The 23,920-nt window shown below is 36.3% G+C and overlaps 1 protein-coding gene across 1 annotated transcript in view; it reads left to right on the forward strand.

Moving 5' to 3' along the window:
• RECQL2 (RECQ helicase L2) overlaps positions 1 to 23,920 on the forward strand; it is a 308,097-nt gene that overhangs the window by 244,879 nt on the left and 39,298 nt on the right. The window contains exon 17 of the mRNA XM_089815375.1: positions 5,018 to 5,109. Within this exon, the coding sequence (XP_089671501.1) occupies positions 5,018 to 5,109 (92 nt within the window). The remainder of the gene's footprint in view (positions 1 to 5,017; positions 5,110 to 23,920) is intronic.

Below are 23,920 nucleotides of genomic sequence, written 5' to 3' on the forward strand. Positions count from 1 at the left end.
CCTATATACATTAGATCAATTTTGTAGTTCATGGGTAGAAAGTTTCTTGAATTCGAAGAAATTACTCCCAATTATTTGAGGATCAGATAGGGATATTACAGTGGTATCAGAGCATGATCTTGCCATTCTGTAGTGTAAATCTTAAATAATAGTCAGCATATAAGAACAAAAATTACCATTGAAGAAGAGAATTGAAAAAAAAAATACACTTATATACAGGACAGACATCAAGCAACATACCAAGAGAAAACGTTAATCCACCTCAGCAACAGGAAAAATTGAATACTGCTAAGTCAGTGTTTTATACATCAGAACATATATATATATATATATATATATATATTTCCATATCTGGATCACCTCAAAGATTCCCTCTTCATAGTAAACAGTGCTCCAGAATCTTTACTGGAGGAAGTACAAAAAATAAAAAAATGACGCACTAAGAAGGAAATAGGAACAGAGCATAAGAGCAATAGTAGTAGTGTGGGAAATAAATCAGAAGAAGACGGTGAAGACTCCTTTTGGACTGATGCTAAGAGTCCCGGTCAGCAAACATTGAAAAGAAAGTAATAGACCAATCAAAATAGCAAATAATAAACCAAGACAAAGGCTGACGTGAATAAGACAAACACAAATGTTAAATGGGAAATCCTAGCAACATGGACTGTCAGCAGCGCACAGGAATAGGACAGCGAATACAGAAAAAGACAGAATTCCAAACACTGATTGGGACAGAGAAAGAACAGCAGCAGCACAAGAGATATAGAAGCTAAGAAATCACCATCAATAATATCGATAGGATGAGATGTTCCCTATTTGGGGAGACTTAGAATTAAGAGATAATTCCTTGTGATTATTGTCCTCCAACTGCAAAAGCCTAAATCTTTTACTAGATTAGTCTTCCCAATTAATTAGTACTTGGTATAATGGCTACTATGATCTTTGTTATGTTTAGTTATGACCTGATACTATAGGTCTATCTGGTATTCTCCTTACAATTATGACTCTACTCTTGTGATTAGCCACGAAGATTGGAATACTCTTATGATAATATTACTATTGTATACGATATGTGATGATAGTGTCTTCGATGGAGGACAACTAACTGGTTGCAGTTTCCTCTAAAGATGAGAAGACCGGTAAATGGGGCAGCTAGGAATTGTTCTTTGACACAATTATTGCCACCAGTATGAGTCCACTAGGCAACGGCTTTATTATGCAGAACTAATATTGGATAGATAGATTCGATGATTTATCTCAGATTGTGATCCAGCCGCTGAGTAAAACTATCTGGACTATGATGTCTTAGGTATGTTATTGATCTCCTTCTCTTCTTATCTCAATGTATTCCCATGGTGGAAATCCATCACCTTAATCTCTGTTATTATGTTTAGACTGCACCGGAATATAGTCTTTAGTCATTGTCTAGCTATTTTCGGGTCTTCCCTTCTATCATATAACCCAGACCTGCTATGTGGATTTTGTGCACTATGATTAGTTGATATTCTTTTCTGGTGGTATTTGAATTGAATCTATGTTCTCATCTGCTATGATCCCTGTTGCGTGTGGTTTTTGTTAAAAACTTTCCTTCTGCTGTTTCTGTCTTGTATTCCTGAGATTTTTGATATAGCTTGTTGAGCTAAAATAAAAGATACAGAATTAAAGTAAAACTGATAACTAAAACAGAATTAAAAACATGCAAGAGTGGATGCAGAATTTATAGTGGTTCATCCAGCTAGTCTAGACTACATCCACTCTTCAAGCAGGGGAATTTCTCTTATTCAGATAAATCACAAGTTACAATAATCAGCACCATCAACTGTCTTATCTATTCTATATCAGTAACATTCAATGGAAGATGAAGGGGCTCAGAAGAGGAAGAGTTGCAATGATTGGACTGCACAATCAAAGCGGTTACAAATTCCCTTGTCAGAACCATTACAATCTCCCACTTGAAGTCCAATCAGTGCTGCACAGAGATATCCTCTACTTGGAATGCTTATGGCTATGTTGTGACAATGCCGAGAGAAGCTCTACAAAATTCGAACTTCTTTTGAGGTACAACCTTTGTAAACACATCAGTCGAATTAACCTTTTTATCAATCTTCTCTAACTGTAGCCTTCCCTCTTCAAGAGCATGACGGATAAAGTGAAATCTGGTTTCTATATGCTTCGTGCGACTGTGGAAAGCTGAATTTTTAGCCAAATGAATGACACTCTTGCTGTTAGAAAATAGAGTAAAGTTGGATTGTTGAAATCCCAACTCTCCAAACAATCATTGTAACCGTATCAGCTCTTTGGCCCCCTAAGTAAGAGCAATATATTCAGCCTCGGTAGAGGAAAGAGCAAGAACTTGTTGCTTACGAGAAGTCTAGCTAATCGCTGCCCCGGCAAAAGTAAACACATAGCCTGTTGTAGACCTCCTTTTATCTAAGTCTCCAGCCATATCAGAATCAACATATCTGCAAATATAAGGGGTCTTACTATTAATATATAAAACATGAGGGGAAGTGCACTAGCAAGGGAGGTCTGCACTAATCTGCAACTATATTTTAGTAAATACTGGTACGAATCACACCAGCTTTTCCTCCCAAACACACATTTTCCAGCTCACAAATTGCAGGGGAAAGGTTCATGTCTGAATGTGCTTCCTTCCTCGAAAGGTTGTGCCTAGGGCGCACATAAAATTGTACCCAGTGGGAGAGATGCTTAGAAACTGCCACTTGTAACTTCAGTATTCCCTACACTTCTGCAAAACATACCCAGCTTGATAGAAAATGATGTATTAATGCACCCAGCACTATGTTTCTTCCTCAAAATTCCAAACACTGCCTCCTATTGTCATGCCACCCTCCACTCAAATGTTCCAACCTGTTGTCATGCTATTCAAGGAACTCACACCTTTATGGCTTCAAACTTATTTGGACGGGTTAGTTTTAAGCATAGTAATGAGAATCGTGCTGAAATCGCGTGAATCGCCGATTCAGCGATCAGATTCATGCACGGCGAATTTTTTGGTGTCGGAAATCGTGATCGGCGATTTCATCGGGTGAATCGCTTGAATCGCATGTATCGGCGATTCACTCAAAAGATCGCCTGAATCGCCATCAGAAATCGCCAAAAATCGGCTGGCAGCAGCAAGCATGTTTAGTTGGAAATAATAAAAAAATCACTTATGTTTTTTGCAGCAAGCAGGACCCCGCGGCGTTGCCCCCCGACCCCGCTGGGGGCATTGTCCCCTAGACCCCCAGTCGCTGCGGTTATTAGTCGTGGGAAGTCTGACCAGTTGATGAGACCTGAAGCTGTTGCTGGCATGGAGTGTCTGTGGTGTAGAGAACAACAGAGCAAGCCTTTGGAGAGGGGTGATATGCTTTGAAGCACTTGGAATAGGTGTTGGATGTGAAGCTGTCTTATAAAAACTCTTTACCCCATGTGGTAAACACAAACTTCCATGTTTATATATGTTAAGTTTCAACTTCTATTTGATGATGTTATAGTGTGTTTAAGTTATATTCAATAAAGGGTGCATGAAATAAGTCTTAAATTGTTAAAGTCTCTACATTTAAAGGGTTTTTTCAAATTTGCCGATTCACCGGCGATTCACCCCCAATTCACGATTCGATTCGGCCATGCTGATTCCGATATGATTCCGATTCTTGTTACTATGGTTTTAAGTTTGAAAAACATTTAATGGACACACAGACACACACACATATATATCAAGCAAATTCAAAACCAACATCTCCTTATCCACAGCTATTTGACCTATAATGCACTGAAATGATGTGCCTAGAAATGAGTGTCATTAATAATATTACCCTGAAATCCAATCTCTGCAATCATAGTAAACTTTTTCTACAATCTTTGATACTTGTCTTTAACAAAGACTTCACTAATTCTATAACTTCAATTGTTGAAACCTTGCTAGAAATCTGAGTGATCATGCTGCAACTAGCTAGGGTTGAATCTTGTACTATTGAAACCATTATGCCTTAGGGTCTTTAATTTAGGGTTGCTGATGCACAACAAACTCTTCAAAGAGAATTGAAAAAGTAAATCAAGCATTGTGAAAATGAGCTCCAAGCATTGTTCTGAACACCCGTAGAACATTTTTGAAAGCCTTTTCAATTTCCTGCTTAAAATAATTCATTTAAGTTCCAAAAATAAAGCGACTTTATTATTCCCCTTTAAATATCTCATTAAAGTCATTTTATAAAACTTGATGAAATTAATTGATAACATGACTCTTAAAAATTTACTTTATCGTTGAATATTAAATGATTATTTTAAATTACTCCTCATTGTTGACTCTAGCCTACAAGAAATAGGCACGGTAAATGGTCTCTGGAACTACAACTCAGAAGGAAACATTACATTGGAGGGGGTTGAAAGCAGCTTCAATGGCTTTACCATCCACCACAGGAGAAGCTGTCCTCATCAACATTGGCTTCTTCACCTTATGAATCTCCTTTTCTATCCTCTCTACCATTGCCAACAGTTTATGAAGCCCTAGCTGTTGCTTGCAGCATCATTGCAAGGACCTTGAGTAATAACCCTTTTTATCCTTCTTGCATTGTTAATCAACAAATTTGTGCCTTTGTTTTCTTGAAAGTTTTCGAATAGCCCATAAATGGATAATCTAGCACCTTAATTTTTTCAATAATTCTTGAGATATTATCATTAGAAAGAACCCTTGTACAGTTGTTTTGACACAATAGAGGCCTAAGCTTCACCTTTGATACAAAAGAAAATCTAACGATCAATTGGAATTCCAGATTGAGGCCCAGGCTATTAGTTGACCACACATATCCTCCAACAAGCACTCTAGTATAATAATAAAATATTGTAAATGAGCACCATGTTTCTGTAGTGTTAATGCATGTTCATTAGATAAGATTTTTCTTTTTAAAGTTGCAGTTTTGTAAACAAATGTCTCTTTTTTTTGTTATGCTTCAGGTCTATTTTAACGGGAAATTTTTTAATAGTTATGACTTTATTCTTACTGTCAATCTTATAGGGATGAATGCAGCTTCATCTGAGCTCTCAAAAGCTCTGAAGAAAGAGGATGTGGAACACATGATTATTCAACTTTTGTTAGATGGAGCGCTGGTATAAAACTGCTTTAAATTTCCAAGCAATTTTTTAAGGCTACCAGAAGTCTCTAATTTCATTTCCTAGTCTTGATGTCATGTTCAAATATGCAAGAGTATTGGTGTGCTGCTCAGGATGTATCAATAATAGATGAGACATAATTCAATTTCTTAAAATAATAACTTTCACAAAACAAACAAGAAAGACAACTATATTGATCTATGTAAAATCAAAATATCACAATGGATGTACAACCGGCTGAGGTGGCAGAAATAATCTGAGAGACAGTAGACTGATACTGATCCCAAGAGTATCACAGGGACAGAATCTAAAATATGAAAAAGACTTTTGGTGGGCACATACAATTCAGTTATGAAAATGTTTAATGGATGCAGATATGGACATGGATATGACTCAATATTATATTCATATCGAACACAGATATGTATCAGAAGGTAAAGAGTTTATCTAAGTTACTGGTTCGAGTTCAGTTCCAAGTTCAAAGTTCAAGAACCGGTTTGCAAGTTCCTCAAAATTTTGGAAAGGGGGTTTGATTCGTTACTACAAAAACAGTTAGTTACTAGATTTGTGCCCTAGAGGCTGGATCCAGATTTGGATCTGATCCGGATCTGGATCTGTCGCTGGATTCTTCCAGATTTTTTTTTGAATTTTTTAAAAGTTTTTTTTGTTCCGATTATTTTCTTATAATCATAATGGATTTGATCCATAGATTCATACCAGAATAATAGATTCATACTATGAAATGATTTAGAATCATAGATTCATACTTTGAAATGATTTAGTTTTAGAATTATGTATATTTCTCTCATTTTTCAGTATATATAATGCATATGAATAAATAAATAAATAAATAAAAAATAAAAATTATATATATATACACGAATCCTCCATGAATCATAATTGGGAAAAAAAATTCACAAATCCACGGATCCGATTCATGTGCCCGAATCACATTTGTTTCACGAATCAGTAACTAAGCAAAAACATGTTAAAATAATATATATGTATGTATGAAGCATGAGCTAAATTAGAATGGAGCATGGTAGCATAAACATATTTAAGCAACAAAAACACCATGAACTTGTAATCATAGTGATCATACCAGCATATAATTCAAGTAACAAGTTCAACATCTATTAATATTCTAAGTTCTTCAATCTTCATCTTCTTCTTCATATTCATCTTCTTTATCTTCTTCTTCTTCATCTTCTTCTCTGGGGGCATTAGTTGACTCAGCAATAGAGCTAAGGCCATTAAATCAATAGCAACAACAATGGTATTGGCATCAAATTCTTCAAAATCATTTAGTGTAAGCCGAGCAATGGAAGCATCCAAGTGTGCAACCTCTACACGTACATAACACTTCTTTGTCTCCCCTTATTTGTATTCTTTACTCTTGTGTAAAAGAAGGTACAAGTTGTAATGCACAAATACCACGTTCTCTGCTTTGTTTGATTGCAACCTATTGCGCTTCACCGAGTTGATGAAAAAATAGGTGCTCCAATTTCTTTCCGATGTAGAAGAACTAGCAACCTATGAAGACACATGATAATTTTTTAAAAAAGAATTAGTTCAATTGTATAAAAATTTTAAAATTACTTTCTAGTCATGATTTTTTTAAAGAGAAAGTTAGTAATTTTAAAATAATAGAACTCACTTGTGATATAATTATGATTGCAAGGGGCTCAATGTTTGGAATCTTTGGCCATGGAGGTACCACTAACTATGAGCATTTTTCCTGAACCAATAACAAAGAGCATCGTTACTTAGACCTCTAGCATTCTCAAACTCTATGAACTCATCTGTGATTACATCTCTCATATCATCATTAGGAAAGTCTTCTCTCATATCATCATCAATAAAGAGTCTTCTAAATGCTGCCTAGTACTTGTTAGACACTTCTATATCTCTATAGGGTGGCAACCTTCTTGGCAGATCACAATATTGAGAGCTATAGTATTTGGGCATCAAGGCATAGGCAAACAAATGTAGTAGGGTGGTCATTTTGTTCCATCTTTCAACAAGAATTGCTTTCAATTGTTTGAAGGTCCCTTGTGGATCTTGTTCCTTGTCATTTATAATTTGTTTGATCTTCTCAAGCGTTGGGTCTATGCCATCATAAATCTCACCAAGGCAAGGCCTATCCATGTCAGTTTTGCCTAAGCATGCTCATAATGGGCTTGGTGAATATAAGGAGATATCCACATGTTCCCACCGTGAGTCATCCAATACGCTTTGCTTTATTTTGCTTGCTTTATCAATGTTCCTTTGCTTCCATACAACCCAATTGTGGCTGATTACCATACCTTGCAGTGCCTCTTTCACTTGCACAAGTCATCTCAAGACAAGTATATAATGATGGAAAACGGCTCTTAGTAACTTGTGACATAAATTAGAGCAAAAAACAACAACTATTAGATACATAATTTAGAAAAGCACATACGTTGCACGAGCAAAATATGAAAGTCAGAAATTGTAAAATATTAAAAATTAAATTACTAACTTGAGTTCAAGTTTATTTACCTTCAGTAGCTCCAATTTTGAGTAAGTTCTAAAAAGGGATTGAGTCATGTGTTAGTTTTTTACAAGCATTTGGATGTCCTTAGCTTCTTTATACGCTTTTTTGGATTCACTCAATTTGGTTTTGAATTTTTTGTAGCATAAGATTAAGTGAATGGACCGCACAAGGTGTCCAAAAGATATGTTGATATCGCATTGCTTTTGCGGTGCATCATTAGATGTCACAAGTTCACTCCTCATAGTATCATTCTTGCTAAGTTCAACACTCATCCTTTCAGCATCGCGACCATTTTTTATCTGAATTGGTTCCTCCATCGTCTGCCTGGTTTTGCGAATTTGGATGGTGAACGGGATCAGTATTCCTACCTGGCATATTGTTGGTCGGTTACTACTGCGAGTTTTGAGTCCGGTTCTTGAGCCCGTTGCTGGTATACACAAGTTTCTTCTTTGTTGGGATTGCTTGGGATTGATATTGACCGCCTCCCCCCTTACCAGTTCTTGTTGAATGCCCATCTTCTCCCCTCACGGCCGGAGTTAAATGAGCATGTCAGACTTAACATTTATAGACAATACATTGCCACTACCTGGGTTAACCCGCTTGGTGGTTTACATTTGAGGATGTCCTTTTATGCGGAGCACTTTTTGGAGATCTCTGATGGGATTATTGTTCGTCCTAGCTACTTTTCTCGGCGGTGGTCTCACGCCTTGCGTATCTCCCCAGGGACCTTCAGAGTTGGTTCTCAGTGTCTTCGAGCTCAAACCGACCATCATATTGATGGCGGGGAGCGGATCTGTAAGCTGTGCACTTTGGATGAGATTGAGACAGAGACTCACTTTATTTTTCGTCGCCCTATATACTATGAGATTAGAGGGAGATTTTTCTGTTTGTTCTGAGAGTGTTTATCTCTTTATGATTTTTTTATTTACTATGATCAGCATTGTCTTGCACTTTATCTTCAGGAGACCACTATGCTTCGTGATAGTACACTACAATCACTACTTCCCCACCGATATGCTTCTACTCAGCTCATTAGTGCCTTTTTCACACCCTTATCTCCTTTGTGTGGTGATGGGTGTTATTTGCATCAGGTTTTGATCTCCATTCTCCTCTTTGTTGATGATGTGGTTCTCCTGGCATTTTCTCCTGATAGCTTACAAAAACTTCTTAATGGTCTGGCTTCTTTTTGTGATTAGCGTCAACTTGTGGTCAATCTGACTAAGACTCGGGTTATTATCTTTAACTGCTTAAAAACCTCTCATCTTCATTTCTTTTTTTAGGGATAGAAGGTTGAGATCACTTCTTCATATATGTATCTCGGAGTTAAGTTTTCGGGACCCCACTTCAGTTTGAGACCAACTATTCAATCCAGAATTAGTAAGGGAATGGGGTCTCTAGCCATGATTGAGCGACAGTGCTTCAGACATCATTTTAAGTACATTTCGTCTAAGTTGTCCCTCGTGGACTCCTTGGTTAGATTGACAATTCTTTATGGTTCAGTGGTTTGGGGACCTTCACTTCTTGCTTCGGATTGGGCTTCTATTGAACGTGTTCAAACATTGTTTTTACGACGCATCATTAGATTTCATAGATTCACCCCTCATAGCATTGTCCTAGTTGAGTTTGGTGCTCATCCTTTCAGAGTTGCGACCATTTTTTATTTGATCTGGTTTCTTCATCGGCTTCATGGTTTCATGGGTTCTGATGTTGACCGTCATAGATGCTCTCATCTAGCATATTGTTCTTCGGTTCAGATTATGAGATCCGATACTAGCACTAGAGCTCATTGTTGGTATTCTTTGGCCACTTCTTTGTTGGGTTCGATCAAGATTGATATTGATCGTCTTCCTCCATACCAGTTCTCACTGGATGCTTCTGCTCATCTCCTCCACTCTTGGTAGGTGTTGAATGAGTATGTTAGATAGGATATTTACGAGTAGTATATTATCACTACTTGGTGTAATCCTCCTGGTGGATTACGCCCTAAGATTGCATTTTATGCAGAGCATTTTCTTGAGATTCAGAATGGTATTATTGTGCGCCTTGGGTATCTCTATCGGCGTTGGTGTCACGCTCTTCGATTCTTCTTGGGTTCCTCTAGAGTTGGTTCTCATCATCTTCGTGTCCGGACTGATGACCATTTGGACAAAGAAGATCCTATTTGTAGATTGTGTACATTGGCTGAGGTTGAGACCGAGACTCATTTCTTATTTCGTTGCCCTATCTACTATGAGATTAGGGGGAGATTCTATTGTCTTTTTAGGGATTGTTTCTTTTTGTGAGTTCTTCAGATATGAGGATCAGCGGTGTCTCACACTATATCTTCGGGAGGCCACCCAGCTCCGTGAGCATACACTTCAGACAACCACATCTCAGAACCACACCTCTGATCAGCTCATCACCGCCTTTTTCTCCCCATTATCTTAGTCACGGGCGTGAAAAGATCTTCCAGCATTACTCCTTCCAGATCGGTCAAACATTGCACCAGTCTTTCCAAACAACAACACTCCTCTAGCGGATCTCAATGACAATCCATCATGTTGTATCGTCGACTGTTATATCCTTCTGTGACTGATTACTTTGTACCTAGGAAGGATTCTTCGTTCTTATTTGGTGTTTGGTCCTATTTCTTGTTTTGTTGTTTCTTTTCTATCACCGTTTGCTGATCTTGCTGCTGCTAGCTCTTCTATTTGTATGTTCAGTCCCATAAACCTCTTTGGTTTTTTTTTTGGACATTAATATTATTATCTTATCTTATCTAGTTCTGCCAGCTCTTCCAGTCATTCCAGATCTATCAGATCTCGTATCAGCTATTTGCAGCAGTGACACTCCTCTACGAGTTCCCAGAGATAGAGTAGAGCTTCTACCCATCGGCAGGCATATCCTTCTGTGACTAGAGCAGTAGTAAAACTCCTCTACGAGTTCCCAGAGATAGAGTAGAGCTTCTACCCATCGACAGGCATATCCTTCTGTGACTAATTTTTTTCTGCCTAGAAAGGACTCCTAGTCTTTGTCTTGGCCTTCTCTCTGTTTCTCTTCTTTTCTTCTTCTTGTTTTGTATTTTGTTGTTTGCTTTAGTTTTCGGGTACCTTTGGGTGCTCCTGCTATTGTCAGCATCATTGTTGTAATCCTCCAGTCCCATAGACCTTTTAGTGGTCTTTTGTTGGACATTAATATCATTATCTTCTCTTATCTTATCTTATCTTCAACCAACAAACCAACAACTCTACAATTCTTCGCATTGTCCATTATGACTTGGACTACGTTTCTAGCACCCACTTGTTCAATGGCCTCAATTAGGTTATTACAGTAAATGGCCCATCTTTTACTTGCTCCTCACAATCCACTGCTTTTAGAAACATTTCACTTTTAGTGAACACCGCAAGGACATTTATCAAGGGATGGTTTTTGGAATTCTTCCACCCATCTAAAACAATTGGCATCCCTATCTTGACCCATGAGTCTTTTATGGGCATCAATTGTTCTTCATTCAACTAGACCTCTTGATCCAACAAGGTGGTGCATACTTTCTCAACCCCGGGGCCACAATTCCCTCGTGGAGCTTCATCGGCAACCCACAACATGTCCTTCCAAACTGGAGAGCAGACACCATTAAAGGACAACCCATTTGCATATAGGCATGTTCTCACCTTAATGTCAACAATTTTTCGATTCTTATTTTGAAAAGTATTTTCAAGTTGTCCCTTTCGTTTGTCAGTGGTATAGTTTTAGTCTCAGTGTTGTCTGCAGTACTAAAAAAGGGGTTGTCTTGTACCATAACATCTGGGGGCTTCCCTTTCCTCTTTTCTTACTTTTATTGCTACTGAGTTCAATTGCCCTACCTCCTCTCTCTTTTGTTGCCTCATGCTCTTTAATATATTTTAACACGGCTTCATTTGGTAGAGGGTTACCTTTTTTGTCAGGGCATTTCTTGACTCCTCTTCCAGTGTATCCACACAATAATAAGAACTATTTATTTCTACGCCACAACCTTGACATCTCCAACGAAAAACACTATCTCAAGGGGTTTAATAATATTGACATACTTCCATAGAAGAGAATCAAAGTGGGCTTGTACTCATCATTTGGTATCACCTATTGATGAAGAGGTACGTGCCATTGTGGTCCCTTTTCCTATGGCAAGAGATTGTATACATGTTCATTTTATAATTTATATGCAAGAAAATGAAAAATTCTGAAAAATTTGAAAGATCTAATGAAGAATGAAAGAGCAACGGGAAAATAAAGAAACTAGAACAAAAATAAAAGCAAATAGAACAAGAACTTACCTTTTTCTGCCATTATAAGCTTGCAAATGTGTAGGAATGAGGCACAAACACTTGAAGAACACCCACAAATCATTCTTTGAACTTCTTGCACAACCAAACTCTTTCTCAGCAACTTATGTGCTCTTGCTCAAGACAAAATAACCTGTTTGGAAACAAAACATGACAATGAGAGGTCACCAAAAGCATTTCATAACAATCTTTTAGGGTTGTTGGTGCTAGAACCTATTAAAATTTTGCAAATAAACTCATTTTTGTTGTCCGGAGAGCCCAACAATCTAATAGGTTTGAACTTGGTCCGTTGTTTCCATTGTGGTCTGCTTTGGTTTGAACTCGGTGGTATGAAGTTTGATCCCACAATATACAAATCAAACTTTGCTTGGACCACCCTGCAAACTGACCTCGAACCACGAACCTGTTCGAACTTAGCCTAGTCGAGGGGGTCCAAGGGCGAACCCTAGTAACTTAGGGGTTCATCATATAATTGATAAAATATGAATATAAGTTATAAGAGGAACCTTTCATTACTAGAGTGGTATTTGACCATTGGTTCCATAATCCAAATGTTTATAGGTATAATTTTATTTTGTAAACAATATTTTGATAGAATCATGTACTATCATCAAATTTGGGATAATTATAAATTAAATTATCATTGTTTCAAATTATCAAACATAATAAAATCAAATATAAAAATTAGACTTGATTGTCGAGACAATTATTGAAAAAGTTGGACCCAGCAATGACCCAACTATCTCAAATCTTCAAAAATTCTGCGACTCGCCCTATATCATGTGGAAAAGTGAGCAATGATTCAGTGAAAAAAAAAAAAAATTTAAATACATAGGTTGTAAAATATTCTTAGAAAGTACACATATTACTAAATTTGTTGAGCATATAATTGATTGCCATCGTATATGAATGAAAATTGGAGTTCATATGACAAGAGGTCCCAATACTAGTGTAGGTTTGAGATTGGAGACCCAAACGGTTTTGAGGGACAGCAATGAAAAGGTTCTCAAGGTGTTAGAAGTGAGAAGAACCAACAATTTTTTAACTACTAGAAAATTATGTTTTGTTTAACTAGGAGCAAGGAATACTAAATTATTTAAAACTGGATGAGTTTCTAAAGAAAAAATTGCAATATTTTTGAACTTGCTTATTTTTCAAGCAAAAATTGTTGTGAGTTTTTGTTGGAGTTATGGTGCTCTAATACCACATTAGAATTTAGGATTTTAGGATACTAATCATTATGAACAAGATACTAAACAAATAAGATGAGAATCATACAACCTAAAAAGTACACATTACACAAGACATGCATAGAATAAATCCATTCAAGTAAAAACCCCATAAATGCATTGTTTCATTGAAACTCTTACAAAAGTGGTGTATTATAAATATACTAAACGTAGGGATACTCTAACAACTTTTAGATTATAATTATTTAAAATGGGGTATGCATATAAAACATTTAATATATAACCTTATATTAGAACATTGTATAAATGTTATAAGGGTATTGATCCCTAATAACGTTATGTTTTAACAATCCTCCATAATGTTTATCAAGGGCATCGCATGTCAATTTTCATAAAAGAAAAAATAAAGTACCCTAATAACATAGGTCTTCTTTGACAGTGATAAAAAGGGACAATATATGGCAACATGAAGATCTGTAATGTACCCAATTTTTTAGTATCTTAATTAAGTGGTTATAAAATTTAAATGACATCATAAGGACTTATTTAATTAATTAATATAAATATTAAAATACAGGGTCCAAGATAATAAAATATTAAATAACTTGTTATGTCTTCCCATTGTAACCTTTGAGATACTTCTTAGAGACCTTTATCAAGAGCTAGTTGACATCGTAGGCAATCATTGTGGATTTTATATTTCCTGGATTTTGAATTCCAGTTGGGATTCAATATTGTTTACAATTTCGGAGGGGCTAGATCCTCCCTATACTGGCATTTGCAGTTTTGGTGGGAGTTACTCCTTACCCTATTTTGCCTATGGTCCCAAATCTTTAAAGATTAAGTTGAGGACAAACTTGGTCTAATCTTGGATATCTTTAAAATCTAAAAATCTTTATAGGTTCTATTTTCTTTTCAAGTCATCTAGATATTTTGTGTTGGTAATTAATTAGTGATAATATATTTAGCGAAAGAATAGACAATACTATTGGTGATACTATTGTGGCAAATAATATATCCTTGGGTGATAATATATTGCAATTGACCATACACGGACCTTGCACATCTTGGTCGGATTGTTCACCCAACCATCTGCCAAATATCGTAGTTGGGGACCAATTCAACATCAACTGCAATTTTTTGGAGAAAGTCTATTGAACTCGTATAGTACATGAAAGAGAGTTTTTGTATTGGAAATACAAAGGAGAGCTAGAGACTTACTACGGAAGTTTGTGTGTGGTTGTAAAGGTATAAGAGAAGAGTTGTCATACAATGGAGAGTAAAGTGACCTATGAAGAGATTCTTAAGTTGTCACTTGTGGATGAAAGAGAGGCTGCACATTTGTTGTACCACTATAATCACCATAGATACACCGGTTGGGGGGATGCAAGGACAGGAGGACAAGGGGATAAGTTTTCGGGACAGGGGGACAAAGAGGTGTCAATTTGGGGATGGTGATGGCAGACATGGGGTATATAGTATATATTATAAATATGATACTTAAAATGCTAATTATGAAAAGATTATAAGACATAAATATGAAGTATAAGTTCATCAAGACCACAATTGCTAGTTTAGTTTTACAGTGCATAGAACATAAAACAATAAACAATAAAAGAGATCTAAGTTCTAACTTCTATCAAATAAATTAAATAATTAACGATTGAAGATTCAAATTCAAAAGTCATAGATATCTATTATCAATTTAGCAAAAGTATGACTATCACTATCTCATCAATCATTCAATGTTATCATAAACTTGATTACATCAAGTAGCATTAAGCATGATATGATCACAATGTTCAATGTTTCAAACTTCACATATCCAAGTCTCAATATAAAAATCAAGTACAAATTACAAAATTAAAAGACAAATTGTTAAGTACTCAAGGCCCAAAGGCCACCAGAATGCAGTAGAGGCTGCCTAGAGGCCTCTAATAATCCATGTAAAGCTAAGGCTCATGCTCAAAAAAGTCATCATCCTAACTCTCAGCTTCTTCAAGGGTAAGAACCACGAGAGGAACACCAACCAACCCAACATTAGAAGTAGCCGCATCCTTCTTAACTTGTGATGGCTCCTCTAGCTTTGCATCCAATAGTGTTGTAGTGCTCTCCTTCTACACGTGTCTTGCGATCGCTGATATGCAAGGCACAATGTACAACCACTAGCTTCCCTACTTTCTCAGAGGTAAGTCTATTCCTCTTAAGAGAGTGAATTAGGCTATAAGAAGACTAGTTTTTGTCAGAAGTTGAAAAACTAGATACCTAAGATAACAATCAAATGACTAGTATGAGAATTAGAAAATTGAAATTCATTGCTGAAAGTAAAAGTGAAAACATCTAATTAAAAATTTTAATAATTAGAATTTAGGTTCTAAAGTTGAAGAACATGAAACTTGAGAAGACAGATGTCTATTGTGGTAGTTGTTGATTTGGGTCCATGATAATTCCACCACAAAATAGGATACTCTTGTGTCATTATTTTTATTTTGGTCTTTTCTCTAGATGGATAGCCCCTAAGTGTAGTAAATATGGTCCACGCAGTGTGAACCTTCCATGTTGTCTTAATGTCATACATCCTATCAATGCACTTGAAGAATCCTTCTTTCACCTGAAAATCAAATATTAAAATCAATAAATTAAAGTATGAAATATCCATAAGTGTAATTGAACTAACTTCTAACTTTTAAATTCCAAACGACTAAGTCGTAAAGATGCATTGATTTGGATTACAATTACATGATAATTGATAACTTTATTAAATTGATAATAATTACCTCATTATCATTTAGTGGTTTAACTCTCCCTGGCCTAGGCATGTACCACTTCAGATTCAATGCTTAAGCAACCATGTGTAAGCGAGTGTTGAAGTTGTTCCATCTACACTAAATAATAGGCTGAATGTACTCAATATAAAATGCTAAACTAGGGTCCCTCTCTCGCACAACTGCCCTTGTCCAACCAAGCATAGCATCAATGTCCTCATACACCTCTTGCAGGGTACTTACATTCCCATCCCCATATTTGATGACCTGGAAAACTCGAGTGATGATAGAAACAATGTATTTTGCGTTACTCCAAAATACATTGCTCTTCACTATCTCCTTCACCCTCATCCCTTGCTCTGTCCTAGACCCATCCTACCTATTCCACTCATTTGTCATAACCATGAGTTGCAATGGCTCCTGTAATTCAATCATTCTCTTCAAAAGAATGAAGTAGGATCCATATCAGGTCTCAACTAGTTTTAGGAACTCCTTTGCAAAGCTATTGAAAAGGGCATGTGATGTGTGGTGATTGTAGATAAACATTTGCACATCACTAGCATCACTCACTACTCCCTTAATCCAGGCAATGTTTCCCTTGTCCTTTAGTGCATTGTTCATGGCATGAACACAACATTGAATCCACTAAATATGTTTGTAAGTTGTCTCAAAAAGTTTCTCTACAACTCTACACACAGGTGTTGCATCTGTCACTACTTGGACCATATTTTGTGGCCCAACCTCCTCAAGAGCATCCCGAAGGATTTTAAACTGAAAATCAACATCTTTTCCATGCTCTAAACAATCAATACCCTTGAAAAAAATGGCCCCTCTATTCATGTAATGATGATATTGATGAGTGGACTGTTCCTAATGTCAATCCAGCCATCCCTGATGATGCTGCAACCATACTCCTACCAAACTGGCCTAAAGTTCTCCATCTCTATATCAGTCTTGGCATACTCTTTATCCAAGACTGTAGTTTGCAATTTGTGCTCATTTAGTGGCACAAATGACGATCCTCCTCCTCTTGCCACCGGCTGCATCGTCTCCTTATAATAAAAAGACCATGTCACATGAAGAGGTATGCTATTGGAAAAAAGAATTCTACCAATGGCATCCTCTATCAGCTCTCATGTAGGCATTAAATAAATTGGCTATGGGGTTACTTTTAGATGAAACCTTTCATTTGCCCTTGCTGGATTGTGCTTCAAGCATAGCACTAGATGTAGAAGGACTTGAGGCTGCCCCTCCAAATGATGTAGTTCTTTGCCATGGTCTAGGAGTAGAAAAACGTGGCTGCCCCTGCTCATAAGCCTGTTGAAAACTCTAAACCTGTTTCCTAGCAGCCAAGGTGGTAGGTACCTCAACTCCCAAGTTATTTGGAACACCCAAAAACTTGGTGAACTCAATTTTTGTAATTCAAAATTTTCACTTTCATCAAGAACTTGCATGCACCCACACCTTTTCCTGTCCAAAAGAGGAAGTGGGCATTCATTCTACTGATGTTGCCAAACCATTTTGTCCTACATATGTTGCATTTCCGCTTCCTCGTACGACCACCTATAGGTGTTCGGGTAGTTATCCTTGCAGCAAACTATGAGAGAGGAGATTTAGGATCATAACTACCCCGAGTTCACTTTGCCAAAAGAGCGGAGGGGCAATCTGTAGTTGGTGGACCAGGTGGCCAATTATCTGCTGATTATGAATTGAATTCCTCATTCTCTTCATCATGCTCAACCTCTGGTTCCAATCTTCTCAGCTTCTATGAGAACGGGCCTCTAAATCCATCTCATCTTCACTGTATTTTGACCCACTTGAGTCATGACCTTGGGAACTCATTTTCAAAATGCATTTCACAAAATAAAACAATATAAAATAAATACATGCTTTCAGCCTATGCCTTCTTCAAAATCACAATTTTTAAAATTAAAATTTAAACAACAAAAATTTGGAAATGAAACAAAAAATCTACTAAACTCTAGAAATGAAATTCAACTAAGAACTAGAAAGTATAAACAAAAACCAATGATCTTGAATAAAAAAATCAGAAAATAAAATTAAAAACTATGAAAAACCCTACCTTCTGTTTTAAAAATCTCTTGAAGAAGCTGAAAAATATTCCTTCTCTCCTTTGTACTCCTTGTTACTCCTTTTTGCCTTCCACACACTCTCTTCACTCAAATAATCACCCTTTTATGAGCTCTTCACTCTTCTTGCTGCTGTTGCAAAACTTGAAAACTATGAAATGAATAGAAATGAGAAAACATATAGATTTAATGGGATTTCAACCTCTAAATAGGCCTCACATACCCTAGGGTTAGAAAACAATATAAAATAATATATTAAAACCTTTTAATTTATTTTCTTTTGCACTTTTTTGGGTTCCAAAATTGGGGACGACCTTCCGTCTGTAGTTGGGTCAAGGGATGCGCTCCCATCCCCTCGTCCATGTTAGGCATATAGGGATGTCCCCTGCTAGTGGCACAATGATGGCATTGTTGAGGATGTGGGAACATTGTGCCCCCGTCCTAGGTGCGTCCCTTTCTTGGTTGAGGCAGGCAAAAATGTCAGGGATGCAAGCACTAGTGGAGATTATGCTATAGAAGGGGCAGTCGAACGAGAAGAAGATAAGAAGATTGATGAAAGATTGACATTGCTTATGAAAAGGGAATCCAAAGGTAAGAAAATTTTCGTTTGTTGGATTTGCAAACAGCTTGGGTCATTTTTAATTATAATGTCCTGTAAGAGAAAGGAAGACAAGACCTAGGAAGCCTTATAAGTCAAAGTTTACATGATTGCTTCTATGTTGATGAAGATGATGAATTCAATTTTAAGGTGATAAATATCTTAGAAAGTGATGATGAGGATGATGAACTTGGATTTGTTGCTATTAAAGAGGAGAGCCCTAAAAAACAAGTGACAAAAGTAGTAGAAGAAAAAGCATTAGTGTCACATTTTGAGAATAAAAAGTTTAATCAGATTATAGATAGTGGTTGCTCTCATCATATGATAGGAGATATGAATAAGTTTGTTGAGTTTAACAATTATGATGGAGGAATAGTTAAAGTTGGAAACAATGCACCATATCAGATTAAAGGAAAATGATCTATTAATGGGAAAACTAACACTCAGGATGTGTACTTTGTTGATAGATTGAAGCATAATCTTTTGAGTGTTTTACAACTTGTGGACAAGGGATATCAATTGCAATTTGCAAAAAGGACTTGTATAATCAAGGATAAAGATGGTAAGCTGTTTGGTATTGGTGTAAGGACAAGAGGTAATGTATTTCAATTGAATTCTACTGAGATGACATGTTTGGTAGCGAAAGTGAATGATAGTTGGTTATGGCATAAGAGATGTTGTCACACTAACTTAGATGACATTGTGAAGACAAGTACTCCACATGCAGTTAGAGATTTACCTAAGATTGTGAAACCTTCTAACATGATTTGTAAGGAATTTGTGATTGCTGAACAGAAGAAGAGTTCGTTTTCAAGCAAAGTATTTACTACATTAGCGAAGTTAGAGATTCTACACATATTTGAGTAGTCGTACAAGAACTAGAGCATTCTATGGAGAAAGATACTTTATGCTATTTATTGATAATTTTACAAGGATGATGTTGGTAGCATTTTTTAGAGAGAAGTTTGAAGTTTTTGAGAAGTTCAAGTATAAGAATAGAGTAAAGAATGAATTTGGATTGAAGATTAAGTGTTTGAGATCATATAGAGGAGGAGAATTCATTTCAAATGAGTTTAACATTTTTTTTGAGGATAATGGAATAGAGTGACAGCTTTCAGCCCCCTGGACCCCACAAAAAAATGGGATAGTAGAAAGGAGAACTAGATCAGTTGGAAAGGCAGCTACAGCAATGATGTTTCACAAATATTTTGGAGAGAAGTAGTGAACGCCACAATATGCACAATAAACAGAGTACAAATTAGACAAGGCACTGGTAAAACACCTTATGAACTTTGGTTTGGACATACACCTATGATAAAATGATGTTTCACAAATATTTTGGAGAGAAGTAGTGAACGCCACAATATGCACAATAAACAGAGTACAAATTAGACAAGGCACTGGTAAAACACCTTATGAACTTTGGTTTGGACATACACCTACGATAAAATGCTTTAGAATCTTTGGAAGTAGGTATTATATCAAAAGAGAAGATGATATTGGAAAAGCTGATACTAGAAGTAATGAAGGAATGTTTCTTGGATATTCATTGAAGAGTAAGGCATATAGATGTTTTAATGAGAGATTGAAGATTATTGTTGAAAGTGCAAATGTGAAAGTTGATGAGAAGTTCAGAATTCAGGAAAGCATAATTGATTATGATTTTGATGACAAACCTAACAATCAGAATGTTGAGCAAGAGTTGTTTTATCAGGTTGACAATCACTTGCAGGCAGAAGAACCAAGAGAAGAACCTAGAGCAGAAGTTAGAACTAAGCAAGGAACAACTAAATATGTTGCAAGGAATCACTCTGTGAATCAAATCATTGGACGTGAAAACAGAGGAGTCATGACAAGAAACAAGGTAAGTGAAGAATTATGTTTGATATCTCAAGTTGAACTTGAGATTGTGGATGAAGCTTGTAAAGATGAATTTTGAATAAAATCTATGAAAGAGGGACTTTAGCAGATTGAAAAGAATAGGACTTGGGAATTGGTTCTTATACCTAAAGATAACAATGTTATCGGAACAAAGTGGGTATTCAGAAATAAGATGAATGAGAAAGGAGAAGTGGTAATGAATAAAGCATGGTTAGTATGCAAAGGTTATTCACAACATGATGGATTTGCCATTGAGGAAACATTTGCTCTTGTTGCTAGATTGGAAGCAGTGAAATGTTTTTGGCATATGCAGCTAACAAATTTTTTTAAGTCTATCAGATGGCTGTCATGTTAACTTTTCTTAATGGAGATCTTGAGGGAGAAGTATGCATTGAACAACATTACTTAACTAAAGCAAGCACATAGAGCCCAACATCCAAAATTGGATAAGCATTTGCAAAATTTGAGACTCAAGAAAGGTAGTGCAGATAGTAACATGTATTCAAAAAGGAATGACGATGGATTATTGATCATTGTTATATTTGTTGATGGCATTATTTTTGGAGGAAATGGTAAAAGTAGTAAGAAATATTTAGATGAAATGAATAATGAATTTGAGATGAATATAATTGGTGAAATAAAATATTTCTTTGGTTTACAAATAAATAAGAACAATGATGAGGCATTCTCATATCATAGATTAAATATATTAAGGATTTGTTGATAAAGTTTGGTTTGGAGAATTTTAAATCAATTGGGACACCTATGGTTACAGGATACAAATTATCTAGTAAGGATGAATTTCCTAATGCAAAACAGGCAAGATACAAATCTATGATAGGTGAATTGCAGTATTTGACTCATACAAAATCGGATATATCTAATGCAGTTGAGACTGTAGCAAGATTCCAAGTAGACCCTGAAGAGACACATTTAGTAGTAGTAAAGAGGATATTCAGATACTTGAAAGGTACATCAAATTATGGTTTATGGTATGACAAATCACATGACTTTAGTTTATGTGCATACACAAATGCAGACTGGGAAAGAGATGTTGATGACAGGAAAAACACAAGTGGTGAAGCATTCTTCTTGAGAGGAAGATTGGTATTATGGGTAAGTATGTAGAAGCAAAGTATGTAGAAGCAGCAAATAATTGTAATCAGGTTATTTGGATGAAGTAAATGTTGCAAGATATTGGGATTGAATTTTCAGAACCTATTATCATACATTGTAATAACACAAGTACAATCAATATGTTAAAGAATCCAATGTTGCATTCAAAGACTAAGCACATTGCAATAAAGTATCATTTCTTAAAAGAGGAGGTAGTAGAAAAGGAAATTAGATTGGAGATGTTAGCACAAAGGAGAAGATAGTAGACATTTTCACAAAGCCTTTGGCTAAGGCCACATTTGAGTACTTGAGAGACATGCTTGGGATTATGCCCCAACCATCTTCAGAGTAGGTGATGCGGGACTAGATCAGTCTAGTATATTCAGAGCTTATTCTTACATTTGGATTGTATGTTGCTGATGCTTCCTTGGGGGAGTAGTCACTTTTGGGAAGAGTTACTGAGAACTCTTTGAGCATTGTTTAATAGTGTCTTTTGACACTTGGTGAGCTTTTTTCAGATTGTTTTGGAAATGATTGACTTGGCATAATGACACCTTTTTCATTGATGTCAATGGGGGAGAGATATACATGAAAAACATTGCTGATCACTGGGGGAGATTAGAACATGAAAAAATCTTTACAACCTGTTAATATCTATTGAGGATGTGAACTTGTGAGGATCAGAGCAATGATTGATGCTAAGTTGTGAACTTCAAAGGAATTGTATTGGCAAGATAAGTTTCTATTTTAGTCAATTTGTTTTCTTGGATATGTTATCCTAAATTGTTTATTGAGAACAGTTCTGAAGCAAGTTGGACAGCGGGTTCAGTTGTCTTCTCATCAACTCCTAATAGCGCTGGAACAACTCCTTAGAAGGTTGGAATATCCTTACAGGGATTCAACGTCTCCTAACAAGGACTAATACGTACTAGTTGTATTCATTTGGCTCCTAACAGGGTCACATCGTTTCACAAGGAACTTTCTCTATTAGTACATTATCTTGTAGGTATCATTCCCACAAGGGTTTTCCCTAGTTAACATATCTTGTGTTACTTTGCATGATTCTCATCTTATGGTTATATATTTCAGATTTGTTAAAGTTGATAAAAGTTGTTTAAGGCATATAATTGATTCCATGCCCCACCCACCCCACCATCCCCCCTCGCCCTTCCCCCCATTAGTTATATTGGTGGACTTTACTCTCTGACACATCATTTTGTCTCTCTTGTGCTATCAATTGAGCTTCTAGATCTTGACATTTTCATTCTTTGCCTTAAGAAAATTCATACACTTCTAATCAATCGAAATCTTGGAGAATGAGGAGATGGTGGGTTTTCTTGACAAAGCATTTGCGACAACATTATTATTTCCTTTCAAATATTCAATATCAAAAGCAAAGGCCTGAATTTTACTTACCCATTTTTTGTTTTCTCTAATTTAGATCACTTTGTTCTAGAAAGTATCGTAGGCTATTTTGATCAATTTGCACAACAAACTTGGCACCCACTAGATATTGTCCATATTTGGTCAAGGCGTGCACGATGACCAACATCTCTTTATCATAGATTAGATATAATCATTCACCCTATGTGAGTTTTTGACTCTCAAAAGTTATTGGGTGTCGATCTTGCATCAATACTGTACCAATGCCTTCACCAGAGGCATCACACTCCAACATGAAAGCTCGAGTAAAATTTGGTAATCCGAGAGCCGAACAAGTACTCATGACTTCCTTTAATATATCGAATGTATGTTGTGCCTATTCACTCCTTTGAAAATATCTCTTCTTAGTCAAATTTGTCAGTGGTGCACTAAGCTAAGAGAATCCAATAACAAACCTTCTATAGTAATTACACAATCTGAAGAGTCCCCGCAACTCGGAGTCTTTGACGACGACCAATCAGGAATAACCCGAATCTTTTCTTAGTGAACTTAAACTCCATACCTACTGACGACATGTCCTAGGCATAATATTATTGTCATCCCAAACTCGCATTTGAATCGTTTGGCGAACAATGACTGCGCCTCCATAATTCCAAGGACAATATCTGAATGCCTCAAATGATCTTCACACGTTTTACTGTAAATAAGAATACCATTAAAAAATACTTACAAGAACTTGTCGAGTGTTTTTTGAATAGGTGGTTGATGTAGGACTAGAATGTGGTTGACATGTTCTTGAACACAAATGGCATGACCAAGAACCTTTTAATGCCCATAGTGACATCAAAAAATCGTCTTTTCCACATCCTAGTCTCTCATGTAATTTGATGATATTCGGAATAGAGTTGTATTTTGGGAAAATAAACCACATCATGCAACTCATCTACCAATTCATCAATCCCGGGGATA

Source organism: Cupressus sempervirens, chromosome 2 (genome assembly GCF_028749045.1).
Source record: "Cupressus sempervirens isolate cs-2001-9-10 chromosome 2, ASM2874904v1, whole genome shotgun sequence".
Lineage (NCBI taxonomy): Eukaryota > Viridiplantae > Streptophyta > Pinopsida > Cupressales > Cupressaceae > Cupressus > Cupressus sempervirens.